A 23,653-nucleotide genomic window follows, 5' to 3' on the forward strand; every position below is an offset into this window, starting at 1 on the left:
GGCCATATAAAAATCACTTGGAGGGACTTCTGAAACTCAGATGCCTGGGCTTCCACAGAGATTCTGACTCAGCAAAGACTGGGTGGGGCCTGGGGATCTGCATTGCCACCAAGTTCCCAGGTGAGGCTGACCCCATGCTGTCCAATACAGTCGCTACTACCCTCATGTGAGTATTTAAATAAAAATTAACCAAAAGTAAAACAAACCGGGCATGGTGGTGCATACCTGTAGTCCCAGCTACTCGGGAGGCTGAGGCAGTAGGATGGATCGCTGGAGCCCAGGAGTTCAAGTCTATAGTGAGCTGTGACTGCACCCCAGCCTGGGCAACACAGATAACAATAACAATAATAATACCCCATGTCGAAAAATAAAAAGAGCTGGGTGCAGTGGCTCTCACCTGTAATCCCAGCTACTCTGGAGGCTGATGTGGAAGGATCCCTTGAGGCTAAGAGTTCAAGACCTACCTGGGCAATGTAGCGAGATCTCATCTCTTAAAAAATAAACATAAATTAGCTGAGTGTTATGGTGAATGCCTGTAGTCCCAGCTACTCCAGAGACAGAGTTGAGAGGATCACTTGAGCCCAGGAGTTCAAAACTACAATAAGCTGTAACCATGCCACTGTACTTCAGCTTGGGCAACAGGGCAAGACCCTGTCTCTAAAAATAATAATAATAATTAATAAATAAATATTGTTAAAATAAATATTTTTAAAAATTTTTAATTAAATCAAATTAAAAATGGCAGTTCCTCAGTCCCACTAGCCAGGTTTCAAATGCTCAAAACCCACATGTGGCTAGTGGCTACCATATTGGACAGACAGATATAGAACATTTCCATCATTGCCAAGAGGTCTATTGGACAGCACTGGTCTAGACTCTAGAGCACACGTTACTGTTAGTAATCATAGGCTCATCAACGAGAACCTTTTTTTTTTTTTTTTTGAGACAGAATCTCGCTCTGTTGCTCAGGCTGGAGTGCAGTGATGCGATCTCAGCTCACTGCAACCTCCGCCTCCTGGGTTCAAGCGATTCTCCTGCCTCAGCCTCCCGAGTAGCTGGGATTACAGGCACCCGCCACCTCGCCTGGCTAATTTTTGTATTTTTAGTAGAGACAGTGTTTCATCATGTTGGCCGGGCTGATCTCAAACTCCTGACCTCAGGTGATCCACCAGCCTTGGCCTCCCAAATTGCTGGATTACGGGCATGAGCCACTGCGCCTGGCCCATCCATGAGTATCTGATTACAGATGGTCCCTGACTTAAAATGGTTAGACGTGCAATGGTGTGACCTCACAATTGTATGAAAGCAATACACATTTAGTAGAAACTGTACTTCAGTACAGTACTCATTCAATTACATGAGATATTCTTCCCTTTATTGTAAAATAGGCTTTGTGTTATATGAGTTTGCCCAACCGTAGGCTAATGTAAGTGTTCCAAGGATGTTAAGAGAAGCTGGCTAAGCCCTGATGTTTGTAGGTTAGGAGTATTATTAAAGGCATATTTGTTGAATAGGTGGATGGATGGATGGATGGATGGATGATGGATGGATGAACGGATAGACGGATGGATGGACGGACAGACGGATGGACAGATGGATGGAAGGATGGACAGTGAGCTGAATGGCAAGAACTCCAAAAGGGGCAGAGACTCCCAGTGACCTAACTCCTCTTGAAGGCAGACCCCCTACCTCCCTTGATTATCCTGCTAGAGCATGAACCCTCTGCTTAATCCCATAGCCCCTGCCCCAAAATATGAGCAGCAGAGGAATGTCCGCTAGGCCTTAGATAACCATGTCCTGCTTAACCAAGAGGAAGCTCTGTTGGAAAAGAAAGTCAATTCTAAAATGCCTTTACTATTTTGAGTTCTTGGATACTTAGCAAACAAGAGCTGACAATCTGACTTTAATAGCTCCAGTTCTGAGTGTCTTAAAGACATTTCTTTCCAACTAAGTAACCCAAATAAATTTAGCTACTTTTTTTTAATAAGGAGAAATAATTAAAGAACAGATGGTGTTGCTTACTTTGAAATTTTTGCTCTAAAATAGATTTTGTGTGCACCTTGGTTGGAGTTCAACTATCCCCCTCCCCCTTGCATTCGTGTGTCAGGAAAGGAGATCAGTTCACTAATTACCTGGCTGTCTTTTCCCTACAAGATCCCAATTTAAGAATCTCGTTTCATTCTAAGAAAATTAATTCAAAATGCCAAATAATTTAAAAATGTATTAAGATTCCCCTTAGACTAGAAAGCAAAAAGGAGCTTTCATTTGTCTGTTAAAAATCACCTTGGGTAGTAGATTGAAGTTTAGCTCTTAAGACTTGATCCCCACAATTGGGCTTTTGGCAAAAGCTATTGGTTCCATATGTCCACAAAATGTTTCATTTAAAATATATGTGCTTTTAAATTGGTCTCTGACCATTTCTATGCCACAGTTTCTAGCCGCTCCACGCATTTTCCCAACCCTTGGAGCCTTGTTCGCCTCGGAAGCTAGACTCTTTTATTTGCATTGGAGGTAACCTATTTCCAGCATGCCAAAACCTGTTCACTTTCAAAGCCACTTTTGGAGATTTTATAGCCTGAAATGGAATAAAATTTAAATTTAATAAAATTTGAGACCTGAACAAGAAAAAAAAGAAAAACAGAAGGGGTTTAAAAGCCAGCTACCCAGACACGGAGGAAAATATTCTGAGAAAACCCCACAGGGCAGTGGGGCGGGGGCAGGGGCGGGGGGCGGTGGGGAGTCAGACCATGGTTAGCCTGCCAAATGTCATCTGGGGCTGGCTTTAGAAGAGAACCAGAGCTGGGGATGCAATGCAATTATTTAAATCCAGAAAGAAAAATGTTTGCTCCCAAATTTGGCAGCAGATGATTGCCTCTGATTCTTCCCGTTTCCAACTGATTCCATGCAAGCTTAAGTGGAGGAAGCTTCAGGCCCAAGAATGCGCAGGACGAGGATCCCACACCTGGACTCGAGGGGTGGTTTGCAAAGTGAAAAGTCCTGCTCTGTGACCAGGTGAACCGAGGGTCTCACTCTAAGGCCTTCAGGGGTGACAAAGCACATTTTTCTTTAAACCACAGGTTGTAACAAGAAGGGATTTCTCTCTTCCTTTGTTTCCCTCTGTCTCTGCCTTTGTCCCTGGCTGGCAGACCCCTCCTCTGCCCCTGCTGCTCCCTTTTTCCCTCCTCCTGGATCCCGGGTGTGCGAAGGCCAAGCCTGGCTGTCACTCAGGCTCTTCTGCGGGCCCAGGGAAGGAGGCCACACGGGGCTCCCCAGGCCTCAGGGTATTTATTACCATCCCCAACAGCCCAGTCCCTCTGCAGCCTCCAAGGCTGTGCTCAAAGGCCGTGAGGTCTGCTGTGCACACCCATGAAAGGGACTCTGGGGGGGTGTATTCAACGCCTCCAACTGGGTTTTCCTCCTTCCCCCAGAGATGGTTCAATCACTTCCACATTTCCTGTCCTACTAGGGGAAAGAGCTAGGAAAACCGAAGACAGTAAGAAGAAACACTCCAGCAGTCCCTGGTTGGCTATTGGAACTGGTGAATTCCAATAGCACGTGGGCAGGATCTCCTGAGACAGGAGACCGTGGGAGTATTTGGGCTGAAAGGACAACCTGTTTGTCTAAGTCACCCCTGCAGGAATTTTGTTTTTGTAAACGGAGTCTCTCTCTGTTGCCCAGGCTGGAGTGCAGTGGTGTGATCTCAGCTTGCTGTGACTTCTGCCTCCTGGATTCAAGTGATTCTCATACCTCAGCCTCCTGAGTAGCTGGGATTACAGGTGCCCGCCACCACACCCGGCTAATTTTTGTGTTTTTAGTAGAGACAGGGATTCACCATGTGGCCAGGCTGGTCTCGAACTCCTGACCTCACCTCAGGTGATCCACCTGCCTGGGCCTCCCATAGTGTTCGGATTACAGGTGTAAGCCACCATGTCCGGTCCCCTACAGGAATTTTTAAATGCAAGTTAGATGGGGTCAAGATGACGTTGCTCCTTCATCCTCCCCCCGCAAGGCTCCTAGCGGAGTCAGAAGGGATGAGACCCACATTGTCAGAGAGAACTAAGCTCTAGTTCGAGCTCCTTCTGTCTGCCTACTTCCCTTGCCCCACCCCTCAGCCCAAGGCCTCCCCTGCTCACCCCTCTTCTTATGCATCCATGTCTTTCTTCTTTTACAGGGTAAAATCCATCCTTCTCCAGGAAGTTTTCCTGGGGGAATAAATACAGAATTTCTTATTGCAGGCTAGTAAGCATATGCAATCTCCTGATGAAATACTACTTGTATGCCCATTTGACAGATGAGCAAACTGAGGCTCAGACTACTGAAATGACTTACCCAGGTAATCAGCTACGCAGCCAGGATTTAACTGTTTTTCCAGATACACAAGTGAATTTTCAAAGCCTCTGGATGGCCGACCCCCTGCCTTGAGCAAGGCCCTTCCCTGGGGTGTGGCCCAGAGGTCAGGATAGGAGGCCCTAAGGCATCCCCACTTTCTCATCAGACCACCTTAGTGACTAATGACTCTGGGCAAAGCACAGAGGCCCGAGTAGGGGACAAGGCCTGTGATCGACCTTGAACTTAAGAAGCTCCAAGCTCTCACCAGCGTTGCTAATGGGCCAGGAGTAACCTGAGCCAGCCCTTGGATGGAAACTCAAGCCATTATGCCTGGCTGGCCTGCCGGCCTGCTGGCATCACTACCTGGACAGCAGCCTCACTTCTCCATTTCACGGGGCTTCTGTTCAGAGCAACCTTTTCTCTTGCAACAACAAAGCAGCTCCCATTTATCAAGCACTGACTAAGTGCCAGACACTCTGCTAAGCACTTTACACACATTATCTTGTTTAATCTTCACAGCTGTGCAGAAAAAAAACGAGTGTTAATGCTGCATCACAGGTGAGGAAACTGAGGCTCAGAGAGGATAAGGAAGTTGCCCAAGGGCGCATGGCTAGCTGGTAAGTTCAAAGCTGGTGTCTGAACAGGCCTGTGTTCCTAACCAGATCCTATGCTGCCCTTGGAAGGAGATTCTTGCTTGAGATTACGGGTAATTTGTTTTAATATGTTTTCAAAATGCTCTGCAACATTCTGAAGGGGAAAGAAAAAAGTTGTAACTTGTTAACTTGTTGGGGGGGAAAAAGAAGGAGAAGGAGGCAGAGGAGACAGTGAGAGGAAGGTTGAGTAATCTGTGAAGTTATCATGATATCTGGTGGGAAAACACACACACACACACACACACACGTACACACACCAACCGGCTTCATCTGCCATGTATCTGGGATTTTGTTTTAAAGGTAAAAACTGGGCACAGTGACTGACACCTGTAATCCCAGCACTTTGGGAGACTTGAGCTCTCCAAGTCAATCTCCAAGTAGGAGGATCACTTGAGCTCAGGAGTCTGAGACCAGCTTGGGCAATATAGTGAGACCTCTCTACAAAAAATGAAAAATTTGGTACACACCTGTAGTCCAAAGCTGCTCAGGAGGCTGTAAGAAGATTGCTTGAGCCCAAAAAGTGGAGGTTACAGTGAGCCACATAATGCCACGGCACTCCAGCCTCGATGACAGAGTGACAAGTCTCAACAACAACAAAAAAATTTAATTCAAAAGGGTAATTTTTCTCATCTAGGGCTTAGATTATTAGTGTCAAAACTGTAGGGGGGGGAGTCCCAAAATAAATTATTCCCTGTCATGCTTCTAAGCTACCCAAGAGACTTCTGAGCCCACAGCCAGGCATTGCATCCCCAGCCAGACACTGCACACGCTTCCTCAGAGTTCTCCCAGCAGGGCCAAAAGCAGAGATTAGAGCCCCCTGTCACAGGTAGGGACCCTGAGCCTCACAGAGAGTAAGGTACAGGCCCATGGTTCCTCAGTTGACAAGGGACAGAGCCAGGTTTTGAACCCAGGTCAGCCTGCTTCCAAAGCACTTCTACCCTGCTTCCAACTTCCAATCATGCCAGTCCCAAGTTGGGGGTGGGGGAGGTGTGCTGTTGCTAAGTGGTCTTGAGCCAGGAGAGAGAGTTACAGAGATGCTACACAGAGCCCGAGTGGCAGGAGAGTGGCACTCAAATCCTCAGCTCTGGTCGGATTTCAGGAAGGCAGGAGCACTGGGTGGGGAGCCAGGAGACCTGGGTACCACCAGAGCTCCAAGATAAACTTGGGCGAGTCACTTCCCATCTCCAAGTCTTTCTAAGCCTCAGATGCCGTTTTCTTGCAGAACAGGAGCTTTTCTGGGTCTCTCTCCCAGAAGGAAACCTGAACCCTTCTTTTCCCTTCCTCTCCACCAAATGCCATGCTGCCTAGAAAAGGACAAGATTCCAGGGTGCCCCGTAAGCAGAGGCCCTGAGAATCCAGTGGGCGGGCACCTCCACACACCAGCAGCTGCCCTCCTCTCTGATGCACAAGAAACTCGTGGGCTGGTTTTTAAGACTCGAAATAAAGTTTAAATATTACATGGAAATTACTAAACAAATCAAATCACTGTTAAGTAGATGTCACGGCTTCCTCTAGACAATACGTTTAATGAAGATTATTGTCCTCCTGGTTATAGTTTTAGATTTGCATTTTATTATCAGAGAACCACTTATGCATTACTCCAGGATTTTCATTAGGTAAATAAATTTTTATGTGGATTTCATTATATTCCCTTGGCTGAAATCCTGATCACTTAACAGCAAGAATGCTGCTCCGACATCCTGTGTGTCAATCAGGATGTAACTGTTTCCTTTGGTTGTTGAAAATTACTTTTTAAAAAACCTAGTGTTGATGGCAAAAGGAAGAGAGACAGGGTCAGAACTCTGGGTAGATTTTGTGTCCAGTTCTTTCGCTGAAACACACACACACCCTAAAAGAAATTTTCTACTTAAAAATAACATGTGTAATTTTACATACATGGGATATATAAGCTCCCGCTCGCTCTTTCTCTCTGTACATATATATAAAATATACTTCTTTTTTCCTGGTGTCACTTTGGCCACTCAGATGTAAACTGACACAGTGGCACCGGGTCTAATAGGACTGAAGTCCAGGCCAGTACCGGAGAAATAAAGTTGAAAGAAACAAGCTTGGAAGGAGCAGGAAGGAAAGCAGTGGGGGAGACATTCCTGGAAACGCAGCCATCAGCAAGAAAAAAAAAAATCTTTTCTAAGAAGTCTAATATGAAGCAATTAAGCTAATTGGAATCTAGATTGTAGTGGGTGCCTCCGGAAACTTGAGACCAGGGGACTCTCTTGCTGGAAAATCACACCTCAATATCAATGAGTAAGGGAGAGAATGAATGAAGCGGTCAGAAACAGACCATAACATCTAGACCTAATCCATCCAGCCCCCTAAGACACAGGCGGTTCCAGGCCCTTTCCTATGGACCAACAAGGTTTCAGAAGAATTTACTAATAATAAAATCTCCTGCTTATTGAAAAGGGCTGGCCAGGTGTGGTGGCTCACGCTTATAATCCCAGTACTTTCGGAGGCCAAGACAGGTGGATCTCTTGAGCCCAGGAGTTCAAGACCAGCCTAGGCAACATAGTGAAACCTCCATCTCTACACAAAATACAAAAATTAGCCAGGCATGGTGTCATGCACCTGTAGTCCCAGCTCCTCAAGAGGCTGAGGCCAGAGGACTGCTTGAGTCTGGGAGGTCGAGGCTTCAGTGACCAGAGATTGCACCACTGCACTCCAGCCTGAGTGAAAGAGCAAGACCCTGTCTCAAAAAATAAAAAAGAAAGGGCTGTAACATGCCAGGGATGGGCTTTGATGTGCATTATTACACCCCTCTTTGGTCAATCCAGCCCAGAGGACACAAAGAGAACCTTCCAAGATGCCTTTCTTAAGAGCAAATGAGAGAGGCAAAGCTCTCAATATGACCGGGGCACACAGCAGCAGGGGTTACCAATAAGTGGTAAAGGGGAAGGGGAACAAGTCAGGCTGGATGGCTTCATGGCATCTTCAACCTTAACTCCTGCCCAGAACCAAGACTCTGATGTTGAGGTCCCAGTACCTAATCAGCTGTGTGATTTGGGGAAGGTCATTACCCTCCCTGACCCTGTTTCTTGCCTATGATAATAATTAACAGCACCAACCTCATAGAGTTGCTGTGAGAATCGAAAGAACTGAATAGGGACTGCTTATGTCTAATGCCTGGGACGCAGGAAAGAATCAATACATGTTCACCATTGCAGGGAATGTTTTCTACACAAAACCATCAGCCTGAAAGTGAGTCACTTTCCGACAGTTCTTTCCAACTGTTGATGACTTACCAAAACTACCTGGACTCCAACGCCAAGTTCTTTAAGGATGCAACAAAACCTCCTTAATCTTCAATCCCAAAATTAGTCACCTGTGATACTCAAGTAGGGATTTGACTAAGCATTTCTCTCTGACCTTTGAAAAGGCCAATGGGGAAGAAAGCAAAGGGAGATGACGAAATGAGGATGCCTGAAAGGAGGGTCCCCAAGTGCAACAGTGGTCCTCTTCAGGGGGACATTCCGGAGGGTTTGATTTTCTTCTCTATAGCTTTGTGTAGTATTCTTATCTGCTGCAATTGAGCAAGTATTGCAACATTTTAAGGATTTTACCATTCTGTGAAGGAAAGGATATTTAAAAATATGATTGGCAAGCAGCTCAGAAACATCTTCCACATTTAATAAAAGAGATACATCTCCCGGCCCAGGTCAGCCATCTGACCTCATCACCCCCACTTCTCCCGATCATCTGCTCACTCCAGCCTCCAGCCACAGAGCAGACCCCCACCTCATCCCTCCTCAAACACGCCAGACAGTCTTCACCAGTTCCCCCACCCCTCATCCTTCCTTGTCTTCCTGAGCCCTTGTCTCTAACAAACTGTATACATTTCACTTCCTTGTCTGGTTACCAACAAGAACAAGCAGAACATCAGCTCCAGGAGGGCAGGGGTTTGGATGTTTCCCACTGCAGCAGCAAGAACCCTACCTAGTCTGGGACATGACAGACACTCAGTAATACTTGATTGGATGGATGAATGAATGAATGAATGAATGAACAGCTAACTTTTTTTTTTTTTAGAGTTGGGGTCTCGTTCTATCTCCTAGGCTGGAGTGCAGTGGCTCAATCATAGCTCACTGAAGACTTGAACCCCTGGGCTCAGGTAATTCTCTCACCTCAGCCTCTCGAGTAGCTGGGACTACAGGCATGTGCCACCATGCCAGGCTAATTTTTGGATTTTTATTTTTTGTAGAGATAGGGTCTATGTTACCTGGACTGGTCTCAAATGCCAGGCTTCAAACAATCCTACTGCCTCGGACTCTGGAAAAATTATGTTACGTTGCCCTTTTTGTTTCAGTGGGGGTAGAGAAAGAGCTATTCCATTCTTTTTTCTGGAGGTAGAAAATCCCCTAACCCTGGGATTACAGGCGTGAGCCACCATGCCCAGTCTGAATGATTAACTTGAAATCATCATTACCCATTTATTAAAGCAGCCCCAAGAATCTCTCTTTACACACTTTCTTAGTGACCCTAGTGCGAATGGCTAAAAGAACTTCTTGGAAGGACAAGTGCAAGCCACTTGGTTGACTCTTCACCAATTCAGACTTTTCACGAAATTCAGAGTGGCCTGCTGCCAAAAGAGCACCACGAGATGGCCCATCTCCAGGGTCCTGACCCCACATTCCAAATTCGGGCATTTTTCTTGAAGAGCATTTATCACTCAATCAAGCCTCCCACCCTGCCAACCCTGAATAACACCACTTACAGGAGGCTCAGCCATCACTGCTTAGAATCTCACTTGTCCTCAAATATCTCCTGTTTATCTTGGTAACAGTCTACATGAATAGTCCGTTTGTTGGAAGAACATAATATTTTCCTTGGCTTTTAGGCAACAGTCTGGCAAATGAGCATTTCCCCATGTAACTTGTGATGGCTTTATGCGAGCAGTTAATTAGAATTACACAGACATGTTTATAGAAGTTTAAATGAAGCATAGTTCGAGTTTGTGAAAATATATATAATTACTCACACTGACACTTCCCACTGAAAAAGAAAAGGCAACATAACATAAGCAAGTTCCCTAAAAGCAACAGCAGGGGTCTAGAAAAGCCTCCGCCAGCTTACACAGCTCCACTTTGAGGGACTTGGGGAGACTGCGCCCTGTTGGGGAACCCACAGACCCACCACCGAATGCTTTGCTCAGTAGACTGACAATGCAGCCAACAAATTCCCAAAAGAGCCCCTGGGTGGGCGCCATGCTCCAGGCGAGTCCTATGTGGATCCATGTACATACACTATACTCCCGCCCACACACATGCAGAAAGGCCATAATTTGTCCCACAACCAGCTATGGAGGAGAGGTCTGGAGACCCAGGGAGGCTCCTTCTCTACCCTCAGGGAGAGTGAACAGTATTTTTGGCAGCCTGAGGACTCAAAGTAGGGAGGCTTCATGGCAGGCTGGCCTGTGGCCTTCAAGACTCTTCCTAGCCTGTTTCCACTCACCTCCTGGTCTGATCCCTGCTCCCTCTGGGCCCTCTTTCACCCTCCAATGTTGCCAACCCAGCCAGGGCAAGCCATTTTCTCCTCTATCCCCAGTTCCACGCCAACAATGCAGCAGCACCCACATCATGTGGCTGTCCCCAGACCCACGTCATCTGAGCCCTGGAGATGGTCAAGCCAGGTATTCCAGGCAGGGCATGCCTTAAAGTTACTCAGAATGCTTGTTAAACTTGAAGGAACCACAGTCAATTCTTTCCACCTCCGTGTTGTGTAGAATGACCAACTGGCTCCCAGATCAGCCTTACATTGTGGCATTGGCCATCCTCACAACGGAACTGCTTTCCCAGGAGTGGGCTAGGCTGGATAACCCTGAAATGGAAGGATCCCACTATCTCATGGGCAGAGGGAGTCCCCAGCAGTGTAAATGAGTCCTCCTTCCTAGAGCCCGAGAGTTGGAGGTGGCAGCGAGCTATGGTTACACCACTGCATTCCAGCCTGAGTGACAAAGTAACACCCTGTCTCTAAATAAAAATGTAAAAATAAAAACTGTCCTGGAGCAAAGTGACCAAACCTGTGCAGACAAGGGTCAGATTCAGATGTCCAGACCAGCATCCATGTTGCCCCCTGGCTTCAGGGGCACCTACCAGCCAGGAAGGCTGAACTGTGTCCAGACTCCCTTCCTCAGCCCACTCTGCTGCACAGCGTGCCCTACTTCCAGAAGCGGATTTTTTCACAGAAGCAGCCCTTGGAGAAGCCCTGCCAGCAATCCCAACACTGTCAAGAGAAGTCAGGTCCATGTCCTCAAAGAACAAAGAATAGGAAGAAATGTGGGGGCTCCAGTGGAGAGGAGGACAGAAACGGGGAAAAGGAGACAGGAATTCAGGTAAGATGGGGGACCAGCGGCTCCTTCCTTCAGTCAATATCTCCTGAATGCCAGCTACATGCCAGGCATTGTGAATCCCTTCTCCATCCCACTGACCCTTTCTCCTGAAGCCTAGGGACACACGAGTGGACAAGTCAAACCTGGCCCCTGTCCGGGGACAGCTGAGCGGCCACTGAGGACGGAACTGTAAACAAGTGAACACATCAATAAATTCCTACTGAGAACAACTAACATGACATTAAAAAGAGCAAGAGAGAGACAGTAACAGCAGTGGGCCCACTTTGGGAGAAAGGGGTCAGGAAAGGCCATGCAGAGGAGGTGACATTGGACCTGAGTCCAGAAGGAGGAGAAGGAGCCAGGTAGGCTAGTACAGAGAAAGAGTCTCAGTCATGGGGAAAGCCGTGCAGAGGAAGGAATGGCACAGTCCTAGGACATGAGTTGAGGCCGGGGGACTGATGAGATGTGAGGGAGAGCTCCCATGACATAAGGGAGATGCTCCAGAACCTTGCATGGGAAGAGACAGCTGCTCACACAGGCTCCCCCAGACAGTGCTGGGTGCTCCCCAGCAGTCTTTCCCCCTCCTTCTTTCTTGCTGGCCTAACTCAAATTTTGCTCGAACATCCGCAGAGCCACTAACTCCAAACGGAGCTCCGTATATTGGCCTGAGATTGGTGCAGGATGTTCAAGGGATGCCGCTGTCAACACAGTGAGATGCAAGGGAAGGAACATGGGGCCATTTAGGAGAAGTATCCTTCCCCTAAAGACAGGCCTGTGTCAGGGAGCTTCTCTCTCCTGGTCTTTGGACCCTGATGTGTCGGGGGGTGATGTCCGGCACCACAGCAGCCATTTCTTCTTCATGAGGAGAAAATTCGAGGGCACCAGTCAATGTGTTGAGCAGGACAGAGCATAAAGACAGAAGGCAGCTGGGTCTCTGCTGACAGTTCTGAGCTGCTCAGCTAAGTTCTCTGCAGCCACACTCCCTCCACACTTCTCATGCTAGGAGATCTCACAGCCCCTTATGCTTGAGCTTTTCTGAACTTGGATTGCATGTCTTGCAGCTCAAAGCATCCCAAGTGATACAATCCTGTGTCAGACAGCCAGTTCCACCAAAATGGAATTTCTGGCCTGACTGCTTGCTCTTCCTCTTTCCAGAAGATGCTGTAGGTTTCTCTGCACCACTCCCTGCCAAGAGGAGCCCCAGCTATCAGAGATGCATCCCTCTCTCTAGGGGAATTCCAGAACCTCAGGGTGTGAGGGGGAACACCTGGCCAGAGCCAGAGCAGTGACATGGTCAAAGTACAGCTCATGAAGACTGAGGCAGGGGGAGAAGAGGAGAAAGCGTTATGCTTAATGACACCACCCAGAAATAAAGAGTTAAAGAAACCTCAAAGTGCCTGAGTCCACGCTTTACAGTGAAATCTTTCTTGGCTCATTTTATCTTTGTAAATCTCTCTTTACTTATTTTATCTTTGCCTTCAAGAACCCTAGGAGATGGGCTCATTTCCCCTATTTTATAATTGGAGAAACAAATCATATAAGGTCAGGGTTAAGAGGGCAGATCAAATCCCAGTATCTCCTATCATTTACCAGGCTGGTGACTTCAGGCAGCTGTATGACCTCGGGCCGCAGAGCCTCAGTTTCCTCACCTATAAAGCGGAACTAATATAACTACCAGCTGAAGTTGCTGTGAGAACAGCATGAGACCACCATAAAGGGCACGAAACTCCCAGTGACTTCCCAAGGTAGTCCATGATGAAGGCCTGGAAGCACACTGGGATCAACAGGAGTTGTTCTCCAAGGGGACACCTGGGACACCAAGACTACAGGGCAGAGCGCTGCATGGTGAAGAAATTATCGATAAAGTCCGAGCACGGTGGCTCACGCCTGTAATCCTAGCACTTTGGGAGGCCAGGGCGGGCGGATCACCTGAGGTCAGGAGTTCTAGACCAGCCTGGCCAACACAGTGAAACTCTGTCTCTACTAAAAAAAAAAAGCAAAAAAATTAGCCAGGCATGGTGGTGCATGCCTGTAGTCCCAGCTACTGGGGAGGCAAAGGCAGGAGAATCACTTGAACCAAGGAGGTGGAAGTTGCAGTGAGCACTCCAGCCTGGGTAACAGAACAAGACTCTATCTCAAAAAGAAAAAAGGAAGGTGTCGGTATTCATCAGTTTCACCTGCTTTCTTTGTTGCTTCTGACTTTTCCTCCTCTAAAGTGGAGGCTCCATAAACGCACCAAATATCTGAGGGCCCTGGCCGCCAAGGCTGGGTCATCTGGGGTGTGGCAGGCATCATTCCTCAGCTAGAAATCCAACTCCAGCCCTGACGCTTTGTCAAACCATTCCCTTAATGGACAGGTATTATTCTGGGCCCACTTAACTCCAGTAGATTCCAAAATCGGGCCAAGCCAGCTGACCGAGCTGGGCGGCGATGATGCCTGAGTCTGAAAAACAGATTCTGAGCTCATGAAATGCCTGTCTTCTGGGGCAGCAGGCTCCAGAGAGATCTGCTGAGGAAAAGGCCAGGAATGTTCTGAGCAAAGACAAACTCCTGGGAATAAGGGTGTGACCTCGCAAGGCGACTCCCTGTCCATATCTCCACCCTCAGCCAATATGGACATCAGGAGAGCTTGAACTCACAGCCACTGGGTCAAAGCCAGAAGGCCCAGGAAAAGCTCCTCAAATAGGCAGGGCCTGTGCAGGGCACCAGGGGGAAGGGTATAGCCAAAAGATGCAGGAGCAGTTATGACAGGTCAGAACAGGGCACCCGAGGGGTCAGGTGAATCACTGACCTCAAGCCTACAGGGCACATGGTGAACAGAGAGGACCCACTGCAAGCAGGACCCTAAATTCCCCAGGGGCCAGGCAGGGACGTTAATGAGTGACGTCAACCAAGGTCTGGACTGTGATGGACAGAACAGACATGCCCACCTACAGAAGCAGTCACCACCCCTAACCCCAAGATGGTAGCCAAGCCTAAACGGGAAGTTTGAAGTCCCAGATCTACCCATTGCTTAGGAGACATAAGCAAGAACTCTAATTTTTTTCTGTGACATTTCCAGATCTCTCAATGTTGATTTCTTTCTTTCAAACACAGCGCAAGCCAATCAAAACACATCTGTGAGCAATACTCAGCCTCGAGCCTCCAGTCTGCAGCCTTCATCTAAAAGGTTGGAAGGGTCACATAAAGGAGTGGGCGCTCAGGCGAGCAACCCTCCTCCTCGCCCAGCCCTGCCATGCCTGGCCCCTCATGGGACGCTGATTGGAACTGGGGTCCCCGTACAAGCTGGGGGAGGTTTATAGCTTTCACAAGCTCCGCCCAGCAGGCAACACCCAGAGCCCAGGACTCCAGCCAGGGGAACACCTCTCAGCAGAGAAAACCCTCAGCACTCGGCTCTTCCTGGAGCCTGAATTTCCTCCCCAAACAGGATGGATTTACGTGCGAGAGCAAAGGCCTGCGCATGCGCCCAGCTCCAGACCCCGGTATTTATACAGTTTCATAAACTGCAAGCGATTATTTTGTTTCCTAAGAACAATCACTATGCAAATGAAACCTCCAGCTAATACAAACAGGGCTGTTAAATTCACTTGCCAATGTTTATGAAAAGAAACTCAGCCTGGCCCTGACCAAGCTCGCTAAGAAAATGTTTAATCACAAGACACATTTGAGTGAGGAAATTAGGCAAATAAGAAAAGATGTCCTGACTTCGCTCCCAGAGCCCCCTCCCACCCCCCCCCCCCCCCCCCCCTCCTTTATTCGGCAAGACAATGATGGTGAAATGAAAAGGTTCCCAGAGGACGGACAGATGTCAAGGCTTAAGAAGGAAAAGACAGAAAATGCAGAGATTAGGGAAGCACTGGTTCCCAAATTTCAACAGCCCCCTCAGGACCTTCCCACTGTATATGTTACACTTGTTTTTCAGGGATTTCGTGGGAAGGGAGGAGGGGAGCATTGCAGGGGTGCAGCAGGGCTGGGTGGGCAGGGAGAGCAGAGAGGGCAGGCAGAAACTCCAGGCTGCTCCTGGATCCTGGCTCTTGCACTTGGCTCCCGTACTCAGTCAGGCCACTGGACCACAGAACTGGAACTCAGCATGGAGTGAGTTCCCAGCTGGGGCGGGCAGCGGCCTTGGCTTCCCACAGCCTGTCACAGGGCAGGGGACAGGCTTGGGGACCCAGCCAACACCTGAGCAGGACAGGGTGAAGATCCCAAGTCCTCAATGGGCTGGGAGGTTGTCCCTGAAGAGTTAACAGCCCCTGTGTCAGGATCGATTGGAGGATGTTAGAGCGAAGAAAAATCATCTCTTGCCTGGGCTTAAGGCCCTGCAGTTCCACCACATACAGCCTAAGTAACCTCAAACAAGTGATTCCTCTCTCGGTGCCTCAGTTGCCTCATCTTGAAAATACAGACTGAGAGAGCATGACCACAGGACTGCGATAATACAAAGACACCCTAAACATAAACAGTCAGCAGTCCTGGGAACACAGGCATGTTTGATGGAGGTTAGTTATCTGCTCCAAGTCCCTCAATGCACAGATGAGGCCCAGAGAGGGCTAGTGGAGTTCCCTGAGTCACACAGATCAACAGCAGACAAAAGATTTGACCCCGGCTCCAGCCTCTCCAGCAGAGATTTAGGGGAAGAATGGGTGGAGGCCAGGACTGGGCCCTGCCCTGCGTCCCCTCTGGGAAGCGCGCTCGCCAAGGAGGCGGTGGTAGGAGGGACCTCTGGAGCCACTGCTCCCTGGGGTTGGGGGAAACCAGAGCCTGGTCCTGGCAGGGCCTCCCAGGGGCCCAGGCAGGGGCAGCTGTCCAGAACTGTCTGTCCACAGAGGGGGCAGGGAAGCTGCCACTCGGAGCACGCTGTGTGCCAGTCCCTGGGGCCGGGCCGGCTCAGCCTGCAGGCTCCATCCAGAGCCCGCCCCAGGGGATGCTGGGGGAGAGCGCCAGGATCAGAGCCGCCGGCTGCGCGCTCCCCTCCCCCAGCAACAGGGGACTAAAGTGGGTCAAGGAGGAAGGAGGGGGCCCAGGAGGGCTGGGGGAGGGGCCAAGGAGCTTGAGAAGGCACCCAGGGGGAGGGGACCAGGGGAGGATGCCTGGAAAAGCAAAACCATGTGTGCAGTGCGCCTTGGGGGGCCAGGGCTGAGCGGCAGAGGGCCTGCTGAGGCCTTGGGGGGAGTCTCAAAATCACCTCCGGATTAACACCAGGGGGGCTGAGCCTTGGCTCTTGCCCCAGAAAGTCGGTCCTTCGTTTTCTCCTACCCCTTGGCCTTGGGGGGCCCCCTCTTCTCCAAGCCCCTCAGCCTCTTCCAGAGCCCCCACACTCCATGGGCCCCCAGCCAAGGGGTCTGTGAGGGGCACTTTCAATCAGTGCCGGTCCCCTGGCTCAGCCTTGGCCTTGGGCCCAGCTGTCCAGCTGGGAGGTGGGGTCTGAGGAGGGTGGAGAGAAGAATACAGTCAACCCCATCCTGGGCCCAGACTCAGTGGGACTGTGGTGGTGCCAGGCCAAGTCAGGCCCCGTCACCGGGAAGAAGGGTGAGCGTGGGCCCCATGTCCCGGCAGAGGCGTTCCTGGGGGGCCTGGTGCAAAATAAAAGGGAGGAAGGTAGGAAATGGTGAACAGCGATGCCCCCTAGACAGGAGGGGAAGCCAGGTCCCAGGCTGCTCAGAGACAGGGCTGGGGGCCCACAGCACAAACCAGGGAGATGTGAGCCAGTGGGCAGCCTCCGCCCCCAGCTGGGCCTGACCCAATCGTCAGCTTCTCTCCCAGCTCCCCCACCCGGCATGGCCCAAAAAAAAGGGAAGCAACCACCCAAGCAACTCGATATGGTCCAGAAACCTCCAGGGTCCCCAGGTTCCAGGAAGCCTGCATAGGAGGTGGTGGAGGGCAGAGGATGCAGAGAGTCCAGGGCCTGGGAGTGAGGTTTCAGCGGGGAGGGAAAGAAGAGCTGCTGCTCCCGGGTGTTGGTGCCAGTTGACAGGCAGCCGGGAAAACGAGGCCCAGGAGGGGCACACACCCACAGGTTCCAACTCAAGCCCCAGGGAAAATGCTGATGGGAAGCAGAGGCAGGCTTCTAGGCCAGGTCCTGGGCCCAAGGAGCAGTTTGGGTGGAGACAGAGAGAGGCCCAGAGGACAGGGCCTGGTTTTGAATCCCTCAGCAAGGCCACCTACCCCGACAACCACAGCTAAGATTCCTAGCTGAGCCAACTGGACTCCTAGGGCCTTGTGGGGAAAACACAGTAGAAAGGACTCCCCCCCAGCCTAAATACGCTAAATGCAGCAAACACCTCCCACCTCACACCTAGCAGAACAGAGGGGCTGGCCTAGCTGTGCCCGACCTTGGACCTTGCTGGGTATGCAGTCCCCAAAAATCAGGAAGCAAGTACAGCCCTGCCCACCACCTGTCTCAAATGTCCCAGGACTTTGCCTGGGACATCCTCCACCTCCAACCTGTCCAAGCTGCTTCTCTCCCAAGTGAGCCTCAGGAGCAGGCCCAGTGGAGGAGGAGGTTGGCATGGGGGAAGGGGGATTTGGTCACCAGCTGGGTCTCAGGCGGATCCAGGTGTTGTCAGCCTCAGAGTTTACAGTCTGCCTCCAGGATCTCTGGGAGAAGATTCCGGCATGGCGCTGGCTCACCAGGTGTGTAGACAGTGACCCTGGCAGTTACTCAGGCAGGCACCAGGCATGGGGCAACCTCACTGTGACATGTGACCTTGGACCTCAGGTTGACCTTCAAAGCTGCCTCGCCCACAGGATGGCGAACATCATGGTACCAACCTCACAGGGCTGCGGAGGGGATTCATGAGAACACGTGCAGGAAGCCCTCAGAGAGCCCTGGACACACAATAACCTCAGTAAATACTCCCCGTGAACGCCCTTATCCCTTCCTGACGCTCCTTCGCCCCCGCCGAACCTCTCTCCACAAGAGCAGGCTTGGAACTCTCCTACTAGTAGGAAGGCAGGACAGGATAGAAAGAGAGGTCTGGGGCCAGGCCCAACCTTGTCCAACACGTCCCAGTAGGAAAATGAGCTCAGACCCTGGGAACCCAGAACAGGCCTCTACATTCCCCTAGGAGAGCCTGAGCAATGGGTATTTTGAGTCAACAGATACAGGAAATTCAAAATAAAGCCCATTCAGATTCCCAATTCAAAGTGGACTATGGATGCTGGGACACATGGGAGCAGCTGTTTTCTCACTGGCCTGGTTTGATGTCTGGGGGATGGGGGCAGCTCAGTGTGCAAAGCCAGGCTGAGGGATGGGGGTGACAGTGATGGAAGGTCAGCATCCCCTCCACCTCCCACCCCAGTAATGTACAGAGCGGGGCCTGGGGGTCAGGGTCCCTGTCCATGGAATATGGAGACCCTGGAAAGGAGCAGCCTGCCTGCCAGCTGGACACAGGTCCTGCTACACACGGCTGTGTGAGCCAGGGCAAGGCTGTGTGCGTCTCTGAACCTCCTTTCCTCAACTGGCAAATGAAGTGGGACAACCCCTCCCCAGCCCCCCACAACCTACTCCCTGGATACTTGGAGGTGCCTGTGAGAGCCTCTGGAACCACACAGTGCACAGAGATTGTGCAAACCTTAGGGGTCATTTAAGCACAAGGCCCCAGTGGCTTTCCCCGGGGACTCCCCAGAAAGAACCATGCACCATGCTATGTGCACCATGCTATGTGCACGCATCAACAGGCCACCCGCAATGCCACCCCAACCCAGGCATCTCTCTCAGCACCCGACCCTGCCTCTTCCTTCATCCCTGCTCCAGACCTTCCAGGAGAGCCTGCCAGCACTTGCCCCTGCCCCTCCAGTCACACTCAAAACTCCCCCAGATTTTGTCCCATCATGTCCTCGTGGACAGAGACTATGGCCTCTTCTTCTCCCTCCTTCCCCACATGGGGCGGGCCCAAGGCAGGCAAAGGCAGCCCTAGTGAATGAATTCAGAGCCAGAGGAGACTAGCCACTGTCCTCTGCAGTTCCCTCTCATCTTCCTACACCAGCGGTCACGTCACTTCCACTGCAGTGCCCTCCTGGGAGGACCTTGTTGAACTCCGATAAGCCAGAGCAGTCTCTCAATGAACAATTACCATCCTGGGAGCTGCTCACTCTTAATTGTCTGTCTCACTACTAAGCCTTAAGCTCCCTGAAGGCAGGGACCCAGCACTAGCATTTGGCCCAGCACAAACTAACAACTATTCATCCAGTGAATGAATGAAGTCAAGAAGGCTCCATCCAGAGAAGGAATTTTAAGTGGCAAACCCAGAATCATGACTCAGATCTGTGTGCCAGTCTTCACCTGTAATTTATGAGACACGTGCTGATGCACTGGAAGCTGCACCCCCAGGGCCAGGCCTCCAGCCCACCATGCAGGCCTGGGCACCTTGCAGGGGCTCAGCACGGGTCTGGGGCCGGAGTGCCTCCGTTCAAATTTTGCCCTAGTTGTAGGACACTGGGCCATTTATTTTACCTCCCCATGCCTCAGTTTCCTCCTCTGTAAAATGGGGATTCACATCATGTACCTATTTCACAGGGGTGCTGTGAACCTTGAATGAATCGACGAGTGTTACGTGCTCAGAACAGTTCTTAGTACCTGGGAAGTGCGCTCAGTGGCATTACGTGTATGAGGATGTACCAGCAGACGGCCCTGCAGCTGTCACCCGCCTTCCCCCAGCTCCACCCCAAAGCAGAGGGCCGATCGCGGCTCTGGTGCCCCAGGGCTCCCGAGGCACACATCTGGCTGGCGGGCCGGCAGCCCTCCCAGGGGCCGCACCAGTTGTGGGCTCGACGCCGCCGTCTCCAGCACTGGGCCTGGGACCCGGAGTCCTGAGGGCGCCAGACTCCGAGGGGCGGGCGGCGCAGAACCAGCCAGGCCCCACCCGGGCAGCGTGAGCGAGCTGCGCAGCCTGCGCCTTCCCAGCCGGCCCCCCGCCGCGGCCGCTTTGTGCCCGAACCTGGCCCTGAGTGACTGCGCCGAAGCCATGGAGCCCTCCCGCGCGGGGGGCGGCCCAGCGCGTTCCCAGGGCCGCCGCCTCAAAGGGGTCCCGGGGCCGCCCCCGCGGGCCTGGCAGACAAGGGCCCAGGAGGGGCCGCGTTCCCAAGCGTTGGCCGGGCTCCCCTCGGGTCGCTGGGCGGGAAGAGCCCCGAGGCCCCCTCCCCTGCTTTTCCCCGCCTCTTCCCAGCCATCCCCCTTCCCCGCCTCCTCTCCAACTGCCACCCCACCCTGGATTTCTTCCTCCTCTCCGACCCTTGACCCCTTCCCCTCCCTCGCGGTTTCTCCGTCCCCTCCCCTCATCCCAGGACCCGGATCCTACAAGGCAATTCCGCAGTCGGACTCCAGGAGGACCCTGGAGGGCCCAGATCCCACCTCCCGTCCTGGAAATCTCGGCACCCCACACCCAGACACTTGCCCCCACCCCACAAGCCTCAGGCCACAGCCCTGGCTTGGAGAAGGGCTAGATGCCTTGGAGAGGGGCCGGCCTCTGAGGGAACGGGCTGTGGGAGCCTCCTGGCCCCATGTGCCCATCTGGTAGATGGGAGTGGGAACGTGGTCCAGTGCCAGACACAGGGAGCAGTGCAGTGACCGGCACAGGCAGGAGTTCTGCTGGGTGGCGCTCACAGCAGGCAGGCCCAGGGAAGCCCATCCCCTGAGCACTCCTGGTCACTTATGCCTTGAGAGGCCGGCATGTCTGCGACGGAGGAGGGGGACATGACACTGAGGTCCCCAGGGCAAGACTGGGACCCAGAAGCGGCTTCTGCCCGGAAACAGCCCCAGGGAACTGACTCACCGCCCTAGGGAAGCCTCCAGAGAGAACAGAGCCGGGCCCCACCAAGCCTGCTGGCTGGAGCTGTAGCCTGCACCTTCCCAGACAGCCCCCCGCCTCCCAGGGTGAGGAGACAGAGACTCAGAGAAGTACCCCCACCTGCCACAACCTCCCAGCCTCCCAGAGCATCAATCACAAAGACCTCCAGGCTCCCAGCTCCCCTCATGAAGCAGCCCCCTTCACGGTCTAGGCTCCAGCATCACCTCCAGGTGATGCGCACAGGCCTTCTCTGCGCAGCCTCCCTGCCTGCCCCAGAACCTAATTTGCTTAACAGAAATGTACTTGCAGATGGCTCCTCCCTCAACTAGAATAAACCTGTCCACCTGGTGGCCACAGCACCTTGAATACTGCCTGGTACATAGTAGGTTCTCAGTAAACATGTGAGAGGAATGAACGAACAAATGAGCAGTAAGTAATGATAGCAGCTCCTAAAAGCTTTGAAACCTAAGTGCCCCAGATAAGAGGATTCCATGAAAAGTGATCAAATAAGTTTGGAAATCACAAATTATTAACATGTCTGAGAGTCCCATGCTGGCATTTTAAAGTCTCCAAGAAGCCCTGAAGGTTTAAACAATTTTTTTAAAACTCTGTTTAATCCAGTGTTTGCTAAATGCATTTGGCCACAGAAAATTTTTCTCTTTTTGGGTGGTGGAACATCAACAAAATTCTGGAATACATTTTGGGAAACACCAATATAAACTCGTTTCCCACCCTCACAACCACAACTTTATACATGGCCAGCTGAATCTTAGAAAGAAAGAACTTGCTTCTTTCTTTTTACAGGGTCAGGTTTAACACAATGCTCCAAAAATATCTGAATGAATGGATATAAAGCAAATTCATGAGCAAAGTCTACCACCCACTAGTATGTTCTCTGTCCTTGTACTGAGAGTCTGAAACAGGCAAGCAATTTGAAGAGTCTCTTTGCTCTGGAAGCTGGCACACATGACCATTCACACAGGCACACACACATATGCACTCATGCACACATGTACACACACACGCTAGCATGCATCTGCATGCACACACTAGTACACACAGACTCACATGCACACACATGTACCCAACAGGTACCCACACAGACTCAGACACACGCACAGTCATGCATGCACACGCATGTGCACACACAGGCACACACAGACTCACACACATGCGCACCTATTCTAGGGCATATGCCCTCTCACACAGCCCCTTCCCTGAGTCTGGTCAGGGAGCCCCTTGAGAAGGGCAATTGTCTTCTGGTGGGTGGGGAGGATGGATTCGAGGAGAGATCCAAAAGCCCCCTTCAAACCTGGTGTCTCTAAAAAGGGCAGGGTTGCCCCAGCAAGTGACAGGCTAAAGCCTGACCAACAAGCTCTTCCTCACCTGAGATTTCCTCCTCACCTCTCTCCTGGGAGTAGAGTCCATTTCAAAGAAAAAGAAACTGAGGCTTACCAATAACATGGCAAGGACGTGGGGAAAAACGGGTGGGAGACCAAATCTGTCTGCTCAGAATCTTCCCCCACCCCAACTCCAGAAGCTTGGGGGTCCTAGGTTGTTCCGAAGGCAAGACAGTGGCAGCAGCAAGATCCTCCAGCTCCCCCTTCTCCTATCCCCAGGCACAATTCTGCCACAAGGTCACCGTATGACCTTGGACACCTAGCTTGCCCTCTCTGAGCAAGTTTAATCATCTATATGAAAAGAAACCTCGGCTGAGGATTCTCCAAGCTCTATGACTACTGGCAAAAAAGAAAGCCTAAGGTCTCCACCTCAGCAGTCAAAAGCGAGTGTCAGGATTCCATGAGATACTGCCCGTAACGTGCATAGCCCAGTGCCTGTATATAAGGGGTGCCCATTAGAGGCTAGCTACTCTTGTGTTGTGATTCCATCCCTCAGGGACCAAATAAAAAACGCTACCCCCTCTTCCAGGCTTTACCTGATTCCCCTACCAAGGGGAATGCCCCCAACTCTCTCACCCCTCCCACAGCCCTCAGCCTACATTTCTGTCCTAGGCTGCCTTGTCTGGTCCAGTGGTTAGGGTCTACTCCCCTCTCTGGCCTCCAGGCTTCCTGAGGACGTGGTCTCCTCTGCATTCTCTCTGCATCTTCCTTGGAGCCTAGGCTGAGCCTCACCTGAGTCAGATGCTCAGGATTTACATGGAAGGATGGATATGAAAGGGAGGGAAGGAGGGCAGACAACCAAAGGACTCACCAAGGGAAAGAAATGCCCGTATCCCCAAGCTCTATAGTGCAGTGACCCTTCGGAAGAAGAAAGAAAAATGGTCAGGCAGTGTGGCTCACGCCTACAATCCCAGCACTTTGGGAAGCCCAGGCGGGTGCATCACCTGAGGTCAGTAGTTCGAGACCAGCCTGGCCAACATAGCGAAACCCCGTCTCTACTAAAAATACATAAATTAGCCGGGCATGGTGGCAGGCGCCTGTAATCCCAGCTACTCGGGAAGCTGAGGCAGGAGAATCACTTCAACCTGGGAGGCAGAGGTCACAGTGAGCCGAGATGGTGGCACTGCACGACAGAGGAAG

The 23,653-nt window shown here is 51.3% G+C and overlaps 1 protein-coding gene across 2 annotated transcripts in view; it reads right to left on the minus strand.

The window, feature by feature from the left end:
* Positions 1–23,653, minus strand: part of ZNF423 (zinc finger protein 423) — a 366,017-nt gene that overhangs the window by 326,365 nt on the left and 15,999 nt on the right. Inside the window, exon 1 of one of the 2 annotated variants that reach the window (XM_023189606.1) lies at positions 4,134–4,196. The exons of the other annotated variant lie outside the window; for it this stretch is intronic. Within the exon in view, the coding sequence (XP_023045374.1) occupies positions 4,134–4,149 (16 nt within the window). The 5' untranslated portion in view covers positions 4,150–4,196. Of the gene's footprint in view, positions 1–4,133; positions 4,197–23,653 lie in introns of those variants that run through there. 2 annotated transcript variants of the gene reach the window in all.

Source organism: Piliocolobus tephrosceles, chromosome 17, assembly GCF_002776525.5.
Source record: "Piliocolobus tephrosceles isolate RC106 chromosome 17, ASM277652v3, whole genome shotgun sequence".
NCBI lineage: Eukaryota > Metazoa > Chordata > Mammalia > Primates > Cercopithecidae > Piliocolobus > Piliocolobus tephrosceles.